General features: G+C 38.6%; 1 protein-coding gene and 1 long non-coding RNA gene across 2 annotated transcripts; one reads left to right on the top strand and one right to left on the bottom strand.

Moving 5' to 3' along the window:
• Positions 1-1,311: 1,311 nt before the first annotated feature.
• LOC115567021 (uncharacterized) lies at positions 1,312-10,886 on the bottom strand. Its single transcript, XR_003981118.1, has 3 exons — positions 9,355-10,886; positions 8,752-8,867; positions 1,312-6,952 (listed from the first exon to the last, which is right to left on the bottom strand). It is a non-coding gene; the product is annotated as an uncharacterized LOC115567021 (long non-coding RNA).
• Positions 10,887-11,071: 185 nt separating this feature from the next.
• Positions 11,072-21,764, top strand: LOC115567163 (uncharacterized). The gene is made up of 14 exons (XM_030393476.1): positions 11,072-11,078; positions 11,247-11,324; positions 12,208-12,285; positions 13,074-13,151; positions 13,940-14,017; positions 14,713-14,790; positions 15,487-15,564; positions 16,438-16,515; positions 17,304-17,381; positions 18,266-18,343; positions 19,416-19,493; positions 19,816-19,865; positions 20,593-20,658; positions 20,813-21,764. The coding sequence occupies exons 1-14, from the start codon at positions 11,072-11,074 to the stop codon at positions 20,972-20,974; spliced, it is 1,065 nt and encodes a 354-aa protein (XP_030249336.1). The 3' UTR covers positions 20,975-21,764.
• Positions 21,765-24,098: the final 2,334 nt, after the last annotated feature.

Raw genomic sequence — 24,098 nt, 5'->3', positions numbered from 1 at the left:
AATTGACGTATCCAGATGTCGAGGTATGAGGATTGATTCCCTATGGGCAAATATACGGCTAAATGACGTAAAATTTGCAACACTGCCATTTAACTTAGAACTCAGAATCTGCACACTCTTCTACTTAGACAGCATGCAGCTGCACCTGCAGGTGGATGAGGTACATTTGCATTGTACGTAGTGTGTTTTCTGTCGTGCTGCACCTCACTCCTCCTCATTCCTGTCGCCTCAATTTCTTTTGTTTTTCTCAATGTGAGCTTCAAGTGCTCCTCAGCATATTTTCTACAGTATAGCGATTAGCACAGTGTCTCAGTCATTTGTTTTTATTGATCTTCTCTGGGAGGAAGGTTTGGACTGGACATACCATAGCCACAGTTCTAATGCCCTTTTCAACCATAAGAAGCACTAAACTTGCCTGTTGTCCATGTGTACTAGTTTGCCAGCTGTGCACACATCTATCCCTTTGTATACATGTTCTTGTCCTCTATCCATCCTCTGCCTACCACAACAGCAGAGCCTACGCTCTCAGCCTGGAGAAGACTCTTCCTAACGCTTCAGAAAGGTTTTCTGTATTGACTGATAACATGCACTGTTGAAACACAAAACATATGTGCAAGTGACGTGTGTTGAAATAACAGAGGATGTGAAAATCAAAGCACAACACTCAGCTGATGACAGCAGAAAGTATCCACATTGCAGCTCACATGCGTACACACAGCCACACAGCGCCTGAGGAGCTGTTTTTATCAGGCAGCTCCCTGCAGTGTGTGTGTGTGTGTGTGTGTGTACTTGTTTTCATGACAAATCAGGACAATTTTATGATAACACACCTTCACTATCAGGACACTTGGAAAAATGAGGACATTTTTGACGTCCTCATTTTTCTGAGCTCTCTACAGTGTTCTAGACCCCCCTAACATGCTCCCAGACCAAAAATCTCCAATGTACTGAAACATCACAATTTTAAGAAATGAAGTGTGTAAGTGTGTTTAGCATTTTTGCTCATCTTTGAGTACGCCAACTAGGGGCCAGTTTTGGAAGTTAACACACTTTTAACACACTTTCAGTGACGTCACTCTGCGGGTCCTCATATGTCACTTTGTTCAGACACACTAACACATTTGAAGCACTACTGCAATACACATATTCCATACAATAAGAGTCAAATAATAATAATAATAATAATAATAATAATAATTATCATCAACATCCTGGTCTTAGGTGCAATAAGTAATATCACCAACAGTAGCCTAAGGCATGTTAAGTGGGTGCAATGTATTGTGAAGGAACAACACTATTTAAAGCACTGGCAATAATCATATATGCAATATTTATTAGAATTATTACATTTTTAATAATTATAATCAATACTCTTCAACACTGTAGTAAACAAGTGTTACGCACAGTAAGCAGTAGGGTTGCAAAGGGGTGGAAACATTTCTGGGAACTTTCCATAGGAAGTTAAACTGGGGAATTTGGAAACTTACCATGTGAATAAATGGGAATTAATGGGAAATGTGGGGTAATTCATACAAACTCTGTCATAAGCAAGCATAAATATAACACTCAGACTTTTTGAATTATTTTCTTTTCGGCGTAACATTTTTGAAGCTGAAATAAGTAAATCCCACGGGAACCGTGGCAAAAGCCAGCCTCAGCTGACTCAACACTTCAGCCCGCACTATAAAGACGCTAGCAAGGTAGATGGTAGCAGTGTAGCAACAGGTGGAGCCCAACCGTTAACACTGGACATGGTCATCGGTGAACTCGAGAAAATACGCAACGATGTAACAGCTCACCACCTCCCTGAATACTGCCATGGCTCCTATCAAAGCATCTCTCCAAAAGATCGCTGATACCATAGCCTCACACACAGCTACCATCTCCGCAATGGAAACAACCCTCACATCCCACTCAGGTGACCTGACGACTCTGCAGCGCGAAGTGGCCACACTAAAATCCAAGGTGGAGACCACCACTCAGATGAATGAAAAGCTACAGCTGGCAGCTTGGTTTCATGATCCAAACGGCAGAATCTCCTTGTGATTGGCATCCCAGAGGGAGCGGAAGGGACTGATGCTTGACTCTTCATGACTACGCTGTTCAGGGAGGTGACCGGAGATGCTTTACTGGATACTAGCTTTGAACTGGACCGAGCTCACCGCAGTCTGGGGCCGAAGCCAGCACAGGGTTCCCAGCCCATTGTTGTACGCTTTCACAGACACATCCAGAAAGAGCGAGTGCTGCTATGGGTGAAGAAAACACGGAGCATCTCCTACCAGGGTTATCCCATAAGGATCTTTGAGGATTTCAGCACCTCACTCACCAAGAAACAGGCATCATTCAACAAATTTAAGTCTCTCCTTTATAAGGATGGGATACGCTTCGGGTTGATATACCCGGCGCGGTTACGGGTCACCGTCGCATATTTGACTACTGTTTCTACTGTAATCTCAGCAGTAAGTGAAAACATAACGTCTCTTTACACATCTCCTTTAACTTTTTTGGTGCTCTATGAAAACTGGACTGAAGTTATAGGCAGACTGGTCTGCCTGGTAGGATTTGACTGTGCTGTTAAACATTAGTCCAAAGATTACCTATGAAGAGCACAATTGGTTTTTGTTAAGTACGGAAAACTGGAACACTAAGGTTTTTACGCTGTCAAATGGTAAATCAGAGGTGTACACATTTTCACAGCTGAAAAGGAAGCAAACTCCTATCAACTCAATCGGTTGCGTAAAGCAGTAGTTCCTGCATGCTCATCAGTGTTCAAGATGAGGTTAGGACAAATATGTAAGTTTCTTTGGAACTTGAAGGTGTCACTAAGGACATCTGCCTTTTCTCTTTTTTTGAATATCTTTGGTAGAGGAGTGTTCTTTTTTTCCTTAGACTCTCACGATGGCACTGTATATGTTGTTGCTACTTTGCTCAAAAGTACTGAAATGACTCAGCTAAGGCACCATATCATCAGAGCACTTGGAGGATTGATATTTTGGCACTGATTCCATGACTGACATAAGCCAGAAAGACATGTTACAAACCATCAGGCTCATGAGCTGGAACGTCAGGGGACTTGGTGGACCTATTAAAAGGACAAAAGTACTTTCACACCTTAAGAGTGTGAAAACAGTCATTGCGTTTCTACAAGAAACCCATCTTCGTCTATGCAACCACACCAGACTACGAAAACCCTGGGTTGGACAGGTTTTCCACTCCAACTTCAATAGTTGCTCAAGAGGCACAGCTATTTTTCTGCACAAGCAAGTACAGTTCTCATCAGAACAGGTCATATCTGATCCCAATGGCCGTTATATTATTGTCGTTGGTGTGCTGTTCCAAACTCCTGTTATTATGGTTTGTGTTTATGCCCCCCATCTGGGACTGCCCTAATTTTATGACTTCCCTATTCTTATCCATTCCAAGCCTAGATACACATCAACTCATCTTTGGAGGGGATCTTAACTTATCTGTCAATCCCACACTTGACAGATTGTGTTCAAGAAAACTAACTCAATCCAAAGCAGCTAAATGTGTATCTGTATTCACAGATCAAATTGGCAGTGTGGACGTGCAGCGTTTTTTCCACCCAACAGCGAAAGAGTTTTCATTTCATTCCCAGGTTCATCAAACATACCCTTGAATAGACTACTTTTTTCTTGATAAGATTTTATTACCCTCAGTGAAACAATGTGAATAATTATTTCAGGCCATGCCCCCCTCTTATTAGATTTAGAACTAGTCCCTAAAACCAAAAGCCACTCAACCTGGAGATTAAACACTGGGCTATTATCATCCGACAAATTTTGTGGATTTATTTCTGACAGGATTTCACGCTTTCTCGGAAATAACAAATCTGACTCTACATCACCTTCTCTCCTGTGGGAAACCTTCGGTAATATGTGGAGAGATTATCTTATATAAAGCGAGGATACGAAAGGGTGAAAAACAAAGACAACTTGAACTGATGGAAACAACTCTTCAAATTGACAGACAACACTCCACTTCAGCCAATCCCACTCTCTAGATGGAGAGACTTAAATTACAGACTGAATTTGACCCCATTTCCACAAACAAAGTGGAGTTTCTTTTAAGGGGTACAAAGGGCACTTATTATGAATATGGAAACACGGCTAGCCGGTTACTGGCAAGGCAACTAAAACATCAATCCTCTTCCCAATTCATTGCACAAATTCGTAAGAACCCCCAAACTTCAGTTACAGACCCAACCGAGATAAATATTTTCACTTCATATTATTCTGATTTATATAAATCAGAAGCCTCTTCAGACACTACCTCAATGAACAAATTCTTAGATAACTTAGTCCATTGCCGCTTCTAGGTAGAATCAATTCTATCAGAATGAATGTCCTACCAAAATGTTTATTTCTTTTTCAGTGTCTACCTATATACCTGCCCAAAACTTTTTTTAAAGAATTGGATAAGATCATTTCACATTTCATTTGGTCGGGAAAGACTTCAAGGGCAAAGTACTCAATTTTGCAAAGAACCAAGGATGAGGGTGGCCTTGCTCTGCCGGATTTCAGGGCATACTATTGGGCAGCCAATATTCCAAAAATCTATACCTGGTACAACTCCCCCAGCACAGACTGGTGTCAGATGGAAGTCTACTCATGCAACTCCATCTCTTTATCAGCTTTAATATGTTCCCCTCTAAATGCACACCCTACTAAAGTCACCTCCAACCCAATTGTCTTGACTACTATAAAAATCCTGAAACAGTTTAAACGGCACTTCAAAATCACCTCTCTTTCCCCACTGATGCCCTTCTGTGAAAACCATTTATTTCCACCCACGGCCTTGATTCAACTTACACTCTGTGGAAAGAGAAAGGGCTGGTGAATTTTGATCAACTTTTCGACAAGGACATTTTGATCTCCTTTGAGAACTAAATTCGCCCTTCCATTTTTTTTTAGATATTTTCAAGCCAGAGATTTTGTTCGTTGTAATTCCCCGACTTCCCCCACAAACCATCTCGTACTCTCATTGATATAATTCTTTCTCTCCCTGCGGTCTGTGGGTTCATTTCAATTGTGGTGAAATTAATCTTGTCATCATTGTCATCCCCACTGGCAACTAGGAATTCATGGGAAAAGGAGCTAGGTGGTAACCTTGTCAGGCGAATGGTGGCAAAGGGCCCTTGACAGGGTTAACTCCACCTCATCTTGTGCCAGTCTGACATTAATTCAGTTCAAGGTCCTACATAGAATACATTTTTCCAAAGCTAAACTTGAAAAAAACTTTTTAATACAAGTGATACATGTGACAGATGCTCTCTGTCTTCAGCCAGTCATACACACATGTTTTTTTCCTGTCCGAGATTAAGCTCATTCTGGTCCTCTTTCTACAATACTCTTTCAAAAGCTCTAAACAGCTTTGGAGTCCTTTAACCTCCAACTTTGGTGTGCCTGAAGAATTCACGTAGCCCGCCGACGTATTTTACTTCTTTGGAAGGATAAGAATCCTCCCACCCCTAACTCTTAGCTAAAGGATCTAACGTAATTTCTACACTTAGAAAAAACCAAGTACAGTATTAGGGGGTGCTCCGATCAAATTTGATAAAACTTGGAATCCCATTCTTTACTTACTCAATTCCATTCCATCATTTGATGATTAAGATAGATGGTTCCAATTAAGATAAACTGATGTAACTTTTTTCCTTTTTTTTCCCAGTCAGGATTCTGAAAGACACCAGTAATAGTCTTGGTGTGATGATATGGTGGTCGAACACCAGGCACAACATACACAAACTGTTATAGTTAATTTTTGTTTTTTTCCCCAAGCATTGTGGGTCCCTCCTCTAATTGCCCCTTTTTACTTTTTGTTGGTTTGGCTACTGTTCACCCCCTCCTGTTTTTGTTTTTTGTATCCTTACTGATTGAACATACATTGTGTCTAGATAACCCAATAAAGATATGAAAAAAAATGCTGTATAAATGAATAGAAAGGCTAGATGAATAGATGAACACTCAATCAGTATGCTAAATCAAACTATAACCTACATTCTTGTATGAAAAAAGGCCAGCTGAAGGCAGAAGAAACACATCACAGTTGAGCTAGCTAGCACCATGATAGCTAGGCTCTTAAATTGTCAATGAAATGATGTTAGCTAGCTTACATTAGCATATCTGATTTACTTTTATTTGCTTGTTAAACTTGCATGCAGTAATGTGGCTTCAATAGTCCTGCTGTAGTGTGCAGGATACTAGAAATTAGTTGTGCTTGTGATTGAGGAATGCACAGAGCAGGGTAGCAATTCAACTGAATTTGAATTAGTTCAACTGATTTAATACAAATTCAGTTGAATTGAATTTGTATTAAATCAGTTGAATTAAACTGAATTTGTATTAAATCAGTTGAATTAATACAAATTCAGTTGAATTATTTCCCTGCTCTGTGCATTCAACTGAATTTGTATTAAATCTTGTTGTTTTAACTAAGATATAAGCAGGATATTTTTTAACTACATTTAAATTCCTTGTTAAAGGCTAACCAGCAATTTTGCAAATTTCCCATTATTCATGTTAATTCCTATAAATTCCCATATATTCCCTTTGATTCACATGGAAGGTTTCCAATTTTGAACATTCAAGGAATTTTGCAACCCTAATAAGCAGCACCATAAATTCTCACAGTGAACAACAATATCATATACTCTCATTCAATAGTTAGTGCTTAGCTCTGTACAGTAAAGATCTCAGTGTTCTGTATAGTAATCAGTCTTACGTGAATAAGCACCACTCAAATTCTCACAGTGCAATTGAGAACAATAACAACAACATTCTATATTCTTAATAAGAATCTAGGATATTGTTGTTACTGTTCTCAATTTCACAGTGAGAATGTATAAGCTGAATACGCTGACCATGCTGAGTGCGAGGGAAGGTCTTCAGGATCTGTTGTGCAGGGCCGGCAGCTCTTGTTTGAGAAATGTCTGGAAATGTAAAAAGTTTCAAAATGAGTCTGTGGAAGTTAATCCTCATGATCAATGCTGAAATCAAAATTGTGTTTTTCCTCTTGTTCCCACAACTGTACGTTTGAGCTTGTGTATGTACTTGTGTATAAATGTAAACAGTCCTCAAGGGTCAAAATCTGCACATACATCTTTCTGCATGGTACTTCTGTTACTTGATTTTACATTGCAGTATTTTGTAATTGTATTTGACAGGGCTAATCAAGTTCAACCTGTGTGAGCACATGCTTTCTGCCTTAACCAGTGCAGTGGACTGTCCTTCATGGTAAACATATAGAAATTTTTGGACTGCAATAACCACATAAAATATATCTTACTTTTTAGAATGTAAACATTTGAACGCCATAGGAGAAGGCTAAGGATATAAACAACTCATACATGCTTATTTGTTCATGGTCATTTACTGGAAGGTGAGGTAATTACTAGTGGTTCTGTTCAGTAAAGATATCTAAAGTGCTAATTTACCCTCAATATATTGTTCATGTACATGATATGATGATTGATTAATTTAGTTAATATTAGTTAGAAGTTTGTGGAACTCTCTGTTGTCGTCCACATGGAACAAAAGTACTGACAGAGGATTTCATATTTTGCATCAAAGTAATGATGATTTCTGATTGTATGTTGCAATTGAAAGCTGGCTGAACATGGCCACCAGTGAACAAGTAGTCTAAGTAACAGCCCACCACCACAGCAACCACAAATGGAGTGCATCATCCACTGCTCTGATGATAGAGATAAGCTGGTTTCACCTCAAAGTGTTGACTAATGACCAGGAATCTGAAGCTGAGTTGTCAACGCGAACTTGCACAGCAATTTACATTGCTGTTTACTGACAAATATCCCACTTTTCATGCAGTGTGGAGAACTCTGCTCAGGGCAGCTCGGATACAAAATCACGCTCGAGTATTGCAAGTGACAGAAGACATTCCTGAGGGACAGATTCCAGCAATTAACACAGAAAATGCTGCAGTATCTTCTCTATGAAGAAAGTTCATTGGTTGGAAAAGAAAAGCAAAGTGCTGATGGCTCTGCTCAAAGAAAGAATATAATGGTAGGGGAACACTGGGAGCAGAGCGCCACAATCGGTTTATGAGATTGGCAAATCATTGCATCCTGTTTTTATTCACATTTTACACAGCGTCCCAACTGGACTGGAATTGGGGTTGTGCATGAACAATATATTGAAGGTAAAGTTAGCACTTTAGATATCTAAACTGAACAGATATACAGAACCACTAGTACTTAACAACGCCTGCCAGTAAATGACCATGAGCAAACAAGCATGTACCAGTTGTTTATATCCATAGCCTTTTCCTATTGCATTCAAATGTTTACATTCTGAAAATGAAGATACATTTTATATAGTTATTGCAGTCCAGAAAATATGTTTACCAGGAAGGACAGTCCACTGCACTGGTTGAGGCAGGAAGCATGAGCTCACACAGATTGAACTTGATTACAGACATCCTGTGAGTAGTGTGGCCTTCCCTTTGAGTATGTCAAAATCTATTGCTCTTCAGCCCTGTCAAATACATTTATAAAATACTCACCCAAAGTAATGTAAATTTAGTATTTGTGTTTTGATCTTTAAGCATTGACAACTGTGAAATAACATACTGAGGTGGTCAAGCTTTACTTGTTGTCACCCAAAATGTTCTAAGAGACAACAACATTCCAGCAGGCAAGCAATATAAAAGAGCAATTCACATATTGCTATATGGTGGGTTAGTAACATTTTTAGTTAATTAGTATTCTACCTTAGGAACCTTTAGGTACAGCAAAAGTAGGTTGAACTGGGAGGTTCCTGTTGCTGCTGCTCTCATCCAGTTCAATATGGTCATCATCAGGGTCAGTCTCTCCTCCCTTTGTGTACCTATAAGTATTGATTGACATAGCCAACACTTCATTAATCATATTTTAAATTAAAATGTCCTTATACTTTTAACAATATAGCCTTGTGTAAAGTGCAGATGTTTAACAACTATTAAAACACTATTAAAAACCGACCAGTACACAATGCCAGCTTCATTTAGTAATTAATTTAGTCATTAAAAGTGGGTAATTAAGTTACTTCATTCACTGAGCAACTGTAAAATCCTTCAGAACAACACATTATACTACTTTCTTTTCTGGAGGTCCAGAAGTGCTGCTCTTGTTTTCATGACAAATTAGGACATTTTTAAAACACCACACCTATATAACACACCACAATCAGGACAGTGGGAAAAACATTTTCACATGCCTATGAAGTGTTGTTTAAGAACAGTTTCCCATACAACCGGAACCAGATTGACTGTAACAGCAGTTTGCAAAACATGACAACGTGACAACTCTCAACAACTTAGAAGCATTGTTCTTACCTGAACTCCGGTGTGTGCTGCTGAGCTTCGGCTGTAAACACGACGAGGAAAGTCCGTGACTGGTGAAGTTCCTGCATTAACAATTTCCTGTATCTCTTCCTTTCAAAATAAAAGCCCTCTAGCGTTATATACACAGTTCAGTCTTATACTAGGTTTCAGTTTTGTTTCCGTTTGATCATACAACTGCAGCTGGCAACTAGCTTTACACAATGATTGCGTTTGAGATCAGCGTTGGATGGTTAGTCAGTCAGTCAGTCAGTGATGCGGCATCTGATTGGGCGATAGACTGAACCTAATTGCAAAGCCCCGGATACGACTGCAGCGGAGCTCTCGTGAACGGCACATCCGGGACCTTCAGCGCTCAGAAGACATTTAATCCTTTGACGTCGATGCACCAACCTCATGAGGTAAAGTTGGCTCATTAGCTAGCTAATAGCTAGCAAACTGGATGGGATATATAATAAATGGTAATTAATTACTGAAGTTGTTGCTAAATATAACTGTTCATAACAATGCAAACCTGAGTTAAAGGGACGATTCTCCAAACAAACTTTTTCATCTTCAACTGCAGAGACAGTTAATAAGATAATTAGCAGGCTAATTAGCAAAACGGAATTCACACACGCAGTGGACTTAAACAAACTGGAAGGGATGTATCATAAATGGTAATTAATTACTTTTGTTTAATCTTCAAAAGCAGATAGTAGAGGTTGTTGCTAAATATAACTGTTCATAACAATGCAAAACTGAGTTAAAGGGACAATTCTCCAAACAAACTTTTTTATCTTCAACTGCAGAGACAGTCAAAGTTGTTTTTAACTGTTTTTTTTTTCTTTCTGGAATTTAGATGATGTTTTCCTATTTAACACAAATTGATGATACTAGTAATTCAGTACAAGTAGAGTACAGTTTTATGATGATTTTAAATCAGTATTTATCTTTTAAGTTGCTTTGTTGGTGCTTTGGTAGATTAATATTATTTGTTAAAGTGTTTTAATGTTTAATGACATTTGCACAGAGTTTACACTGATCTATTAGCATGATCAGCAAATGAGTTATGAATAATACCATTTAAAAGTCCTCTATGATTCAAATAAGTACTGGTCTCGTTGACTTTTTGTCATCTTCTCATCTACATGTTTGCAGGTTGAGGAGTACATGAAGGAAAGAGCATGTCAAAAAGAAGAGCCAGACAGGTAATTACACATTAATTTGTTCTATTTGGAATTAAGTAGATGTCTCAGTTGGGCCCAGTGCATACATGAAATGCCCTTTCACTGTATCAAAACAATCAGTTTGTGTGAAATGTTCACAATATCAATGTTAGTCTTACTTGTTTTTGAATGGCTTAGCAGAAAGAAATTAGCTATACCATTTGTTAGCTCTAACCTCCCCTTAAAGCATCAAATTGATCTTTATTCTCACAAAATTCTTCATTTGTAGTCCTTTTTGCTAACGTTTTTGTGCATGTTACATCTGCTGATCAGTTTACATAATTGGATTTTGGGGTGTGTAGATCATTTCACAACAGTGTGGGGTTTATAGCTTTCTTTGACAAAAACAGAAGAAGCTAGAAGTCAGGAACATGGACTCTATATGTGTTCAGTCGTCATGTCCTCATATTGTTTTAGGCTGTGAAAGACTTGAGTGTGTTTCAGTTGATGTCCCCATATTGTCTGACCCAACGACTGTAGAGTGTGTGTTACGTGTCCTCATAATGTTGGGTAGCAGATGCTGTACAGTGTTAGCAGTTTCTATAGAGTTTGGCATAATGAGCCTAGATCCTCCTGTGAATTATGTTTACTGAAACAAGTATGATCATTTGTTCATTAATTAGTCAGGATTTATAGTAGAGAATATGTCTGACACTGTATTGTTGTGTTTTGTTGCAGACACCAAGTGTTCAGATCCTGACTCAACCTTCTACAGACCAAGAAGCAAGCGAGAGATCCACTTCATCCTTCCAACAGGTAATTACACATTAATTTGTTCTTTTTGGAATTAAGTAGATGTCTCAGTTGGCTCCATTGCATACATGAAATGCCCTTTCACTGTATTAAAACAATCAGTTTGTGTGAAATGTTCACAATATCAATGTTGGCATTACTTGTTTGTGAATAGCTGAGCAGAGAGAAATTGGCTATACCATTTGTTAGCTCTAACTTCCCCTTAAAGCATCTAATTAATCTTTATTCTCACAAAATTCTTCATTTTTAGTCCTTTTTGCTAATGTTTTTGTCCATGTTAGATCTGCTGATCAGTTTGCATGATTGGATTTCTGGGGATGCAGATCATTTCATATCAGTGTAGGGTTTAGATCTTTCTTTGACAACAACAGAAGATGTTTGAAGTCAGGAACATGGACTCTATATGTGTTCAGTCGTCATGTCCCCATATTGTTTTAGGCTGTGAAAGACTTGAGTGTGTTTCAGTTGATGTCCTCATGGTCTGACCCATCGAATGTAGAGCGTGTGCTACATGTCCCCATATTGTTTTAGGCTGTGAAAGACTTGAGTGTGTTTCAGTTGATGTCCCCATATTGTCTGACCCATCGACTGTAGAGAGTGTGTACCAAGTCCTCATATTGTTTTAGGCTGTGAAAGACTGAGTGTGTTTCAGGTGATGTCCCCATATTGTCTGACCCAACGACTGTAGAGTGTGTGTTACATGTCCTCATATTGTTGGGTAGCAGATGATGTACAGTGTTAGCAGTTTCTATAGAGTTTGGCATAATGCGCCTAGATCCTCCTGTGAATTACGTTCACCGAAACAAGTATGATCATTTGTTCATTAATTTGTCAGGATTTATAGTACAGAATATGTCTGACACTGTATTGTTGTGTTTTGTTGCAGACACCAAGTGTTCAGATCCTGACTCAACCTTCTACAGACCAAGAAGCAAGCGAGAGATCCACTTCATCCTTCCAACAGGTAATTACACATTCATTTGTTCCATTTGGAATTAAGTAGATGTCTCAGTTGGCTCCAGTGCATACATGAAATGCCCTTTCACTGTATTAAAACAATCAGTTTGTGTGAAATGTTCACAATATCAATATTAGCATCACCTGTTTTTGAATAGCGTAGCAGAAAGAAATTGGCTATACCATTTGTTAGCGCTGACTTCCCCTTAAAGCATCAAATTAATCTTTATTCTCACAAAATTCTTTATTTTTAGTCCTTTTTGCTGATATTTTTGTCCATCTTAAATCTGCTGATTAGTTTGCATGATTGGATTTCTGGGGATGCAGATCATTTCACATCAGTGTAGGGTTTAGATCTTTCTTTGACAACAACAGAAGATGTTTGAAGTCAGGAACATGGACTCTATATGTGTTCAGTCGTCATGTCCCCATATTGTTTTAGGCTGTGAAAGACTTGAGTGTGTTTCAGTTGATGTCCTCATGGTCTGACCCATCGAATGTAGAGCGTGTGCTACATGTCCCCATATTGTTTTAGGCTGTGAAAGACTGAGTGTGTTTCAGGTGATGTCCCCATATTGTCTGACCCAACGACTGTAGAGTGTGTGTTACATGTCCTCATATTGTTGGGTAGCAGATGATGTACAGTGTTAGCAGTTTCTATGGAGTTTGGCATAATGCGCCTAGATCCTCCTGTGAATTACGTTCACCGAAACAAGTATGATCATTTGTTCATTAATTTGTCAGGATTTATAGTACAGAATATGTCTGACACTGTATTGTTGTGTTTTGTTGCAGACACCAAGTGTTCAGATCCTGACTCAACCTTCTACAGACTAAGAAGCAAGCGAGAGATCCACTTCATCCTTCCAACAGGTAATTACACATTCATTTATTCTATTTGGAATTAAGTAGATGTCTCAGTTGGCTCCAGTGTATACATGAAATGCCCTTTCACTGTATTAAAACAATCAATTTGTTTAAAATGGTCACAATAACAATGTTAGCATGACTTGTTTTTGAATAGCTTAGCAGAAAGAAATTGGCTATACCATTTGTTAGCTCTAACTTCCCCTTAAAGCATCAAATTAATCTTTAATCTCACAAAATTCTTCATTTTTAGTCCTTTTTGCTGATATTTTTGTCCATCTTACATCTGCTGATTAGTTTGCATGATTGGATTTCTGGGGATGCAGATCATTTCACATCAGTGTAGGGTTTAGATCTTTCTTTGACAACAACAGAAGATGTTTGAAGTCAGGAACATGGACTCTATATGTGTTCAGTCGTCATGTCCCCATATTGTTTTAGGCTGTGAAAGACTTGAGTGTGTTTCAGTTGATGTCCTCATGGTCTGACCCATCGAATGTAGAGCGTGTGCTACATGTCCCCATATTGTTTTAGGCTGTGAAAGACTGAGTGTGTTTCAGGTGATGTCCCCATATTGTCTGACCCAACGACTGTAGAGTGTGTGTTACATGTCCTCATATTGTTGGGTAGCAGATGATGTACAGTGTTAGCAGTTTCTATGGAGTTTGGCATAATGCGCCTAGATCCTCCTGTGAATTACGTTCACCGAAACAAGTATGATCATTTGTTCATTAATTTGTCAGGATTTATAGTACAGAATATGTCTGACACTGTATTGTTGTGTTTTGTTGCAGACACCAAGTGTTCAGATCCTGACTCAACCTTCTACAGACTAAGAAGCAAGCGAGAGATCCACTTCATCCTTCCAACAGGTAATTACACATTCATTTATTCTATTTGGAATTAAGTAGATGTCTCAGTTGGCTCCAGTGTATACATGAAATGCCCTTTCACTGTATTAAAACAATCAATTTGTTTAAAATGGTCACAATAACAATGTTAGCATGACTTGTTTTTGAATAGCTTAGCAGAAAGAAATTGGCTATACCATTTGTTAGCGCTGACTTCCCCTTAAAGCATCAAATTAATCTTTATTCTCACAAAATTCTTTATTTTTAGTCCTTTTTGCTGATATTTTTGTCCATCTTACATCTGCTGATTAGTTTGCATGATTGGATTTCTGGGGATGCAGATCATTTCACATCAGTGTAGGGTTTAGATCTTTCTTTGACAACAACAGAAGATGTTTGAAGTCAGGAACATGGACTCTATATGTGTTCAGTCGTCATGTCCCCATATTGTTTTAGGCTGTGAAAGACTGAGTGTGTTTCAGGTGATGTCCCCATATTGTCTGACCCAACGACTGTAGAGTGTGTGTTACATGTCCTCATATTGTTGGGTAGCAGATGATGTACAGTGTTAGCAGTTTCTATGGAGTTTGGCATAATGCGCCTAGATCCTCCTGTGAATTACGTTCACCGAAACAAGTATGATCATTTGTTCATTAATTTGTCAGGATTTATAGTACAGAATATGTCTGACACTGTATTGTTGCGTTTTGTTGCAGACACCAAGTGTTCAGATCCTGACTCAACCTTCTGCAGACCAAGAAGTGAGCAAGAGATCCACTTCATCCTTCCAACAGGTAATTACACATTAATTTATTCTATTTGGAATTAAGTAGATGTCTCAGTTGGCTCCATTACATACATAAAATGCCCTTTCACTGTATTAAAGCAATCAGTTTGTGTGAAATGTTCACAATATCAATATTGGCATCACCTGTTTTTGAATAGCGTAGCAGAAAGAAATTGGCTATACCATTTGTTGGCACTAACTTCCCCTGAAAGCATCAAATTGATCTTTATTCTCACAAAATTCTTTATTTTTAGTCCTTTTTGCTGATGTTTTTGTCCATGTTACATCTGCTGATCAGTTTACATGATTGGATTTCGGGGGATGTAGATCATTTCACATCAGTGTGGGGTTTAGAGCTTTCTTTGACAACAACAGAAGATGTTAGAAGTCAGGAACATGGACTCTATATGTGTTCAGTCGTCATGTCCCCATATTGTTTTAGGCTGTGAAAGACATAAGTGTGTTTCAGGTGATGTCCCCATATTGTCTGAACCATCGACTGTAGAGTGTGTGTTACGTGTCCTCATAATGTTGGGTAGCAGATGCTGTACAGTGTTAGCAGTTTCTATAGAGTTTGGCATAATGAGCCTAGATCCTCCTGTGAATTATGTTTACTGAAACAAGTATAATAATTTGTTTATTAATTAGTCAGGATTTATAGTAGAGAATATGTCTGACACTGTATTGTTGTGTTTTGTTGCAGACACCAAGTGTTCAGATCCTGACTCAACTTTCTGCAGACCAAGAAGTGAGCATGAGATCCACTTCATCCTTCCAACAGGTAATTACACATTAATTTATTCTATTTGGAATTAAGTCTATGTCTCTGTTGGCTCCAATGTATATATGAAATGCCCTTTCACTGTATTAAAACAATCAGTTTGTGTGAAATGTTCACGATATCGATGTTAGCATTACTTGTTTATGAATAGCTGAGCAGAGAGAAATTGGCTATACCATTTGTTAGCTCTAACTTCCCCTTAAAGCATCTATTCTCACAAAATTCTTCATTTTTAGTCCTTTTTGCTAATGTTTTTGTCCATGTTAGATCTGCTGATCAGTTTACATGATTGGATTTCTGGGGATGCAGATCATTTCACATCAGTGTAGGGTTTAGAGCTTTCTTTGACAACAACAGAAGAAGTTTGAAGTCAGGAACATGGACTCTATATGTGTTCAGTCGTCATGTCCCCATATTGTTTTAGGCTGTGAAAGACTTGAGTGTGTTTCAGTTGATGTCCTCATGGTCTGACCCATCGAATGTAGAGCGTGTGCTACATGTCCCCATATTGTTTTAGGCTGTGAAAGACTGAGTGTGTTTCAGGTGATGTCCCCATATTGTCTGACCCAACGACTGTAGAGTGTGTGTTACATGTCCTCATATTGTTTTAGGCTGTGACAGACTTGAGTGTGTTTCAGGTGATGTCTTCATATTGTCTGACCCAACGACTGTAGAGTGTGTGTTACGTATCCTCATAATGTTGGGTAGCAGATGCTGTACAGTGTTAGCAGTTTCTATAGAGTTTGGCATAATGCGCCTAGATCCTCCTGTGAATTACGTTTCTCCGAAACGAGTATGATCATTTGTTCATTAATTTGTCAGGATTTATAGTACAGAATATGTCTGACACTGTATTTTTGTGTTTTGTTGCAGACACCAAGTGTTCAGATCCTGACTCAACCTTCTGTAGACCAAGAAGCGAGCGAGAGATCCACTTCATCCTTCCAACAGGTAATTACACATTAATTTGTTCCATTTGGAATTAAGTAGATGTCTCATTTGGCTCCATTGCATACATGAAATGCCCTTTCACTGTATTAAAACAATCAGTTTGTGTGAAATGTTCACAATATCAATATTAGCATCACCTGTTTTTGAATAGCGTAGCAGAAAGAAATTGGCTATACCATTTGTTAGCTCTGACTTCCCCTTAAAGCATCAAATTAATCTTTATTCTCACAAAATTCTTTATTTTTAGTCCTTTTTGGTAATATTTTTGTCCATGTTACAACTATTGATCAGTTTACATGATTGGATTTCTGGGGATGCAGATCATTTCACATCAGTGTAGGGTTTAGAGCTTTCTTTGACAACAACAGAATAAGTTTGAAGTCAGGAACATGGACTCTATATGTGTTCAGTCGTCATGTCCCCATATTGTTTTAGGCTGTGAAAGACTTGAGTGTGTTTCAGTTGGTGTCTTCATGGTCTGACCCATCGAATGTAGAGCGTGTGCTACATGTCCCCATATTGTTTTAGGCTGTGAAAGACTGAGTGTGTTTCAGGTGATGTCCCCATATTGTCTGACCCATTGACTGTAGAGTGTGTGTTACATGTCCTCATATTGTTGGGTAGCAGATGATGTACAGTGTTAGCAGTTTCTATAGAGTTTGGCATAATGAGCCTAGATCCTCCTGTGAATTATGTTTACTGAAACAAGTATGATAATTTGTTTATTAATTAGTCAGGATTTATAGTAGAGAATATGTCTGACACTGTATTGTTGTGTTTTGTTGCAGACACCAAGTGTTCAGATCCTGACTCAACTTTCTGCAGACCAAGAAGTGAGCATGAGATCCACTTCATCCTTCCAACAGGTAATTACACATTAATGTATTCTATTTGGAATTAAGTCTATGTCTCTGTTGGCTCCAATGTATATATGAAATGCCCTTTCACTGTATTAAAACAATCAGTTTGTGTGAAATGTTCACGATATCGGTGTTAGCATTACTTGTTTGTGAATAGCTGAGCAGAGAGAAATTGGCTATACCATTTGTTAGCTCTAACTTCCCCTTAAAGCATCTAATTAATCTTTATTCTCACAAAATTCTTCATTTTTAGTCCTTTTTGCTAATGTTTTTGTCCATGTTAGATCTGCTGATCAGTTTACATGATTGGATTTCTGGGGATGCAGATCATTTCACATCAGTGTAGGGTTTAGATCTTTCTTTGACAACAACAGAAGATGTTTGAAGTCAGGAACATGGACTCTATATGTGTTCAGTCGTCATGTCCCCATATTGTTTTAGGCTGTGAAAGACTTGAGTGTGTTTCAGGTGATGTCCCCATATTGTCTGACCCAACGACTGTAGAGTGTGTGTTACATGTCCTCATATTGTTATAGGCTGTGAATGACTGAGTGTGTTTCAGGTGATGTCCCCATATTGTCTGACCCAACGACTGTAGAGAGTGTGTACCAAGTCCTCATATTGTTATAGGCTCTGAAAGACTCAGTGTGTTTCAGGTGATGTCCCCATATTGTCTGACCCAACGACTGTAGAGTGTGTGTTACATGTCCTCATATTGTTGGGTAGCAGATGATGTACAGTGTTAGCAGTTTCTATAGAGTTTGGCATAATGCGCCTAGATCCTCCTGTGAATTACGTTCACCGAAACGAGTATGATCATTCGTTCATTAATTTGTCAGGATTTATAGTACAGAATATGTCTGACACTGTATTTTTGTGTTTTGTTGCAGACACCAAGTGTTCAGATCCTGACTCAACCTTCTGTAGACCAAGAAGCGAGCGAGAGATCCACTTCATCCTTCCAACAGGTAATTACACATTAATTTGTTCCATTTGGAATTAAGTAGATGTCTCATTTGGCTCCATTGCATACATGAAATGCCCCTTCACTGTATTAAAACAATCAGTTTGTGTGAAATGTTCACAATATCAATATTAACATCACCTGTTTTTGAATAGCGTAGCAGAAAGAAATTGGCTATACCATTTGTTAGCTCTAACTTCCCCTTAAAGCATCAAATTAATCTTTATTCTCACAAAATTCTTTATTTTTAGTCCTTTTTGCTGATATTTTTGTCCATCTTACATCTGCTGATTAGTTTGCATGATTGGATTTCTGGGGATGCAGATCATTTCACATCAGTGTAGGGTTTAGATCTTTCTTTGACAACAACAGAAGATGTTTGAAGTCAGGAACATGGACTCTATATGTGTTCAGTCGTCATGTCCCCATATTGTTTTAGGCTGTGAAAGACTTGAGTGTGTTTCAGTTGATGTCCCCATATTGTCTGACCCAACGACTGTAGAGAGTGTGTACCATGTCCCCATATTGTTATAGGCTGTGAAAGACTGAGTGTGTTTCAGTTGATGTCCCCATATTGTCTGACCCAACGACTGTAGAGAGTGTGTACCATGTCCTCATATTGTTATAGGCTGTGAAAGACTGAGTGTGTTTCAGGTGATGTCCCCATATTGTCTGACCCATCGACTGTAGAGAGTGTGTACCATGTCCTCATATTGTTATAGGCTGTGAAAGACTGAGTGTGTTTCAGGTGATGTCCCCATATTGTCTGACCCAACGACTGTAGAGAGTGTGTACCATGTCCTCATATTGTTATAGGCTCTGAAAGACTGAGTGTGTTTCAGGTGATGTCCCCATATTGTCCGACCCAACGACTGTAGAGTGTGTGTTACATGTCCTCATATTGTTGGGTAGCAGATGATGAACAGTGTTAGCAGTTTCTATAGAGTTTGGCATAATGCGCATAGATCATACTGTGAATTATGTTCACTGAAGCAAGTATGATCATTTGTCTATTAATTAGTCAGGATTTATAGTAGAGAATATGTCTGACTCTGTATTGTTGTGTTTTGTTGCAGACATCAAGCGTTCAGATCCTTACTCAACTTTCTGCAGACCAAGATATGAGCAAGAGATCCACTTCATCTTTCCAACAGGTAATTACACATTAATTTATTCTATTTGGAATTAAGTAGATATCTCAGTTGGCCCCCGTGCATACATGAAATGCCCTTTCACTGTATCGAAACAATCAGTTTTTTTTTTTAAATGTTCACAATATCATCGATATCACCATTGGATTTCTGGGGAAGTAGATCAATTTACATCAGTGTAGGGTTTAGAGCTTTCTTTGACAACAACAGAAGAAGTTAGAACCACTATTATTTCTATTTTTGCTATAATTAATTGCATCATAATTTTTAGTTACAGTTCTGTGTAATCTCAAACAAATAATGAATCTCTGTCATTTCAATTAAGGTCAGCCAGACCACTGGAGGTGTCTCCTTCCACCAGACAGCTACTGCAAGGCAAGTAAGACAGCTGCCTTCTTCTCCTTCATTCAAAAATGTTATGTTCTTTTACTGAGGATATTCACTATTTGAGGAAATATTGTATAAACTTAACTAGGACTAAGGTTTTTTACATTTAATTCTTGATATGGACAGTCAAGAGCAAGCCGCCATCTGCAAAATCTAAAGCGGCATCATGCTCGGTGTGAGGAACGTTACGATGAGGCCAAGAAAAAGATATTTGAGAGAGAGAGGCAGATGATTTTGAGTCTGTTAACCAGAATGAATAATTCTGTGAGTACGCAAATAGGTCATACGGTCATATGCAAATTAATTCTTTTCAAGGTATTCATTTTACAAGAACCTCCATGGGCCTAGCAGATTTTTTCTCATTCACTTGTTGTTTCCAGTTCATGCACCATGTTTGAAAGACAAAGTTGCAACAGATTTTTTCTCTCAAAATATTAGTTATACTTCTATGCGATAGGTGAGTCATAGTAACGAAAATTTTCATGCTATGCATTGTTCTCCTTTATATCATACACCATCAACATCAAATCGCACACTGAGATGTGTTGTGGTTTAGGGATTATTGTCTTAATAGTATGTCATCATAGGTAGGTATGTGAGGCAAAATATTTTCAAAGTGTTATTTAAATCATTTAAACATTTCCACTTTAATATAAGTGGGGTGAAAATGTCTATTCAGTCAATTGTATTTACAGTATTAATAATGGTTTTAAAGGTTGAACATCCCTTGGTCGATGATGGTGGATTTCATGATGGAAACTCTGCAAGCTTAAGTGACCAGGTAATGTATACGACACAGTAGTGAATGTATTAGGAATCCAATGCAATTCAATTTCATGTTTTTAATGACTCATCTCTTACAAGTCATCACTTACAATATGTGATGGTACTGTATGGGGAATGATAACCTGGCTTTTTTCTCCTTTTTCCTTCAGATCTCTACTGATGAATCTTCAGATTGTACAGATTATGAAGATATTGACTATGTTCCAGACTCAGGTGGCAATTCCTCAGACACAAGTCTCTGTAGTAACGAACTGAGAATCACAGAATCTCTTGCTCCCAAAAATTGTTCAAGGACATGCCAGTGGGGATAGCTACAGTACACAGTGGGGAGAGAAACCTACAAGTTTAAGTTTGTCACTGAGAAGCAGCAGTCATAGCACTTCAGTGATGAGTTGCAGTAACAATTCCCTGGAGGCAAGATTTCTGTATTTTCTGTTCTGTTTCAATTGACATATTTTGCCAGCAATTAAAAAAGAAAAAATGGCAGAAAGTGTTCCATGTCTTTATTCACATGAACATGTACTACAAAATTTATAAATGCAATACAATAAGACTTAAAAAGCAGACTGACCACATTTTTTAGCTATGTCTCATTTTAAGTCTCTACAAAGCTTAGTTTTACTGTGTTGTATTAACATGTGAATATCTGACATTTCTGTCAGAGGTTACCTGACTGATGAGCATGACTATTGTACACCTGTGTCTATTATATAGGTATTTCAAACATATCCAACAGGAGCCAAGGTAATAATACAGACCCTACCCTTTCCTAGTCTTTATAAGTCATGTATACATGAAAATTTTGTGTGTATCCATGGGTTTCACAATTCACCTAAACATGAAATATCAGTGTGTGATTTTATTGCACCTATAAGTCACATAAACCTGACAGTGTCCTCACAAGTAGCATTAAAATCAGGTTTGACCAAAAGTTTGCCCTAGCCAAAATCTCAACAGATGGGCATATTCCTGGAAGCATGGGGAAGAAACACTTTGATTCCCCAGCCTCTAGGACCTTGGGAAAGGCATGTTCCCATTTTTCACATTTTTGTCTTATGTACCGATATGTCCCGAAAACACGTATGTGTGTGTGTGTGTGTGTGTGTGTGTTTCTCCATGCTCCTTCACACCTTGCTTTCATTAGTAATTTGGTTGTTAACAGAGCTTATGTTCTGATGTGTGTGTGTGTGTGTGTGTGTGTGTGTGGAGTGAGTTCGTGAAGTTTTTTACCTACATGTAAATCAGTTTGTGGTTGCATAACAAATCTAAAATGATACAGTATTTTCAGTTTCAGGTTGAGTTTCGTCAGTATCAGATTTCTACCTTGACTAGTTCTTTGTTAATGTTCTTCTAAGATTGTATCATTGAGAACATGTCTAGGCTCACAGGAATTAAATAGAAGTTCCGGTTATCTTGACCTAAAAAAAAGAAAAAAAATTCCAAGACAGAGTGTTTGTAGATCTGTTTTGTATTGCCAGGAATATTATAGGCTTCATCTGCTCACTCCTGTTTGACAACTTAAAACACACAATATGTCATTTCTGCTGCTGCTCTGTGTCATGACTGCAAATCTGTTTGTTGTGTTCTTGTCTGGTTTTGTCTTGTGTTTTCTTGTATTTGATTTCCATGTCTCTGTATCTTGTCTTGTGTCTTGTTTTTCCCATGCCCTCATGTGTCCTTTAAGTTCTCCTGTGTTTTTTCCTATGTTCCCTCTGGCTCCCTCTGTCCATTGCCCTGGTCCCTTCATGTGCTCCTCCCCTTCGTTATCTCACCTGTTGGTCCACCTCACCTGTTCCTCGTCTTGTCATCAGTGTTTGTGTATTTAGTCTCTGTGTTCCCTTCACTCCTTGTCTGGTCATTGTTCTTGTCAGCGTCCGTCCGTCCATGCTCCATGCTCCTGTGCTCCTGTCTGTCCCTTGTTCCCCCGTCTCTGGTATGTGTTTTCGGATTTTGGATTTTGCCATTTGCATTCTTGATTTGAACTTTGCCTTTGATTTGTACTTTGTCTTGCTGTTTTTGTTGCTACTTTGCCTTGCTTTCTTTTGTTACTTTGACTTTTGACTCCCTTGGTTTTTTGTGAAATTCAGCTTTTGTTAATAAAGCTCGCCTTTTGTTCCCCATATCCTTGCCTCTCGTTTGTAACTGCATTTGGGTCCACCTTCCCCTTTCCATAGTCCCCCCTTTAACCCCTCCAAGCCTGACACTCTGCCTCTAAAGGGACAAAACGAAAGACATTTGCTTATAGTTGTGTGGGGAGGACCAGGTGGAGCGATGGGGTCAGAGCTGCTTCTCAGCTGCTCAGAGCTGGCAAACTCTTGAGGAGAGAGTCTGGTGCAGTGCCAGACCATTTGGAGGAATAAACACCAGGAGTCACTTTGGATTCTGTTCTGATCCGGCAAAGCTGATCCGGCAAAGTCTTTTCTAGCTGGCAAAATTGAGGTAAAACAGTTCTGAGATGTGTTTGATTAAACTTACCAGCTATAACAAAACTTCTGTCCGGTTGTTGCTACTGATGACATCATACAATTTCCAAATTTTTTGGTTTTCATCTTGAGGAATATGCACAGTAACAATAAAACACTGGTGAATTCTCTGGGCAGATGATATGGACGACATCTAAGCATCAGAAGTTTGACGTCTGGTGAACGCTATGATCTGCATTCAGACATAAATAATGTACCTTCAAAGCAAATGTTATAATAAACTGCATTTCTGAAGGTATTAGAACCAGGTCTAACCAACATGACAAAATAGTTTACAATGTAAGCTTATCTTGTACCACTTTCATACAATAAGAAGATTGTTATTCCTGTGTGATAAACTAGGTTGATGATGGGAAAATGTCTTATGTAAGACCACTGCCCTGGTTCCAGTGTTGTTGTGTAAGTCCTCCCCCTGGACCCATTATTTATCTTGAAGCAATTAGGTCATTTTCCACATACTCTATCAACCTTTGGCCTGCGGTCCCCCCACCCTGTCCCCCAACCCTGTCCCTCCTCTGCAGCCTGTACCACCCAGCAGAAAACCTATGAACTCCTTAGGCCACTCAACAACTCTTGGAGGGGGCCAGAGAGGGGTCTATCAGATGGCTCATGACTTGTGGGATGATAAGTATAATTTGTAATTGGCATGCTAATGTAATTTACAGTGTTGCAGTCTAATCTATTCATGGAAACTATTAGAGCATTCACCCAAATGGTCAGATTAATTGAGAAATTGTATTATCTCTTATACAAATGTAACTTTAAAAGTAGAGTGGAGTTTTTTTGAAGCTTTCTGATTTTGATAATGATGAATTAATCCCGGTTAAACACAAACACCTGGGACAGCAAAACCAGATTTATCAGATGCACATGCATGTACACATGCACAGCAAGCCGTTTAATTAAAGGGATATTGCGGTGTAAGTTTAATCCATGGTCTAACACACCGTGA

This window comes from Sparus aurata, chromosome 17 (assembly GCF_900880675.1).
Source record: "Sparus aurata chromosome 17, fSpaAur1.1, whole genome shotgun sequence".
In the NCBI taxonomy this organism is placed as follows: Eukaryota; Metazoa; Chordata; class Actinopteri; order Spariformes; family Sparidae; genus Sparus; species Sparus aurata.
Note: the sequence above shows the minus strand (reverse complement) of the source record. Positions and strands in the feature narration are given on the sequence as shown.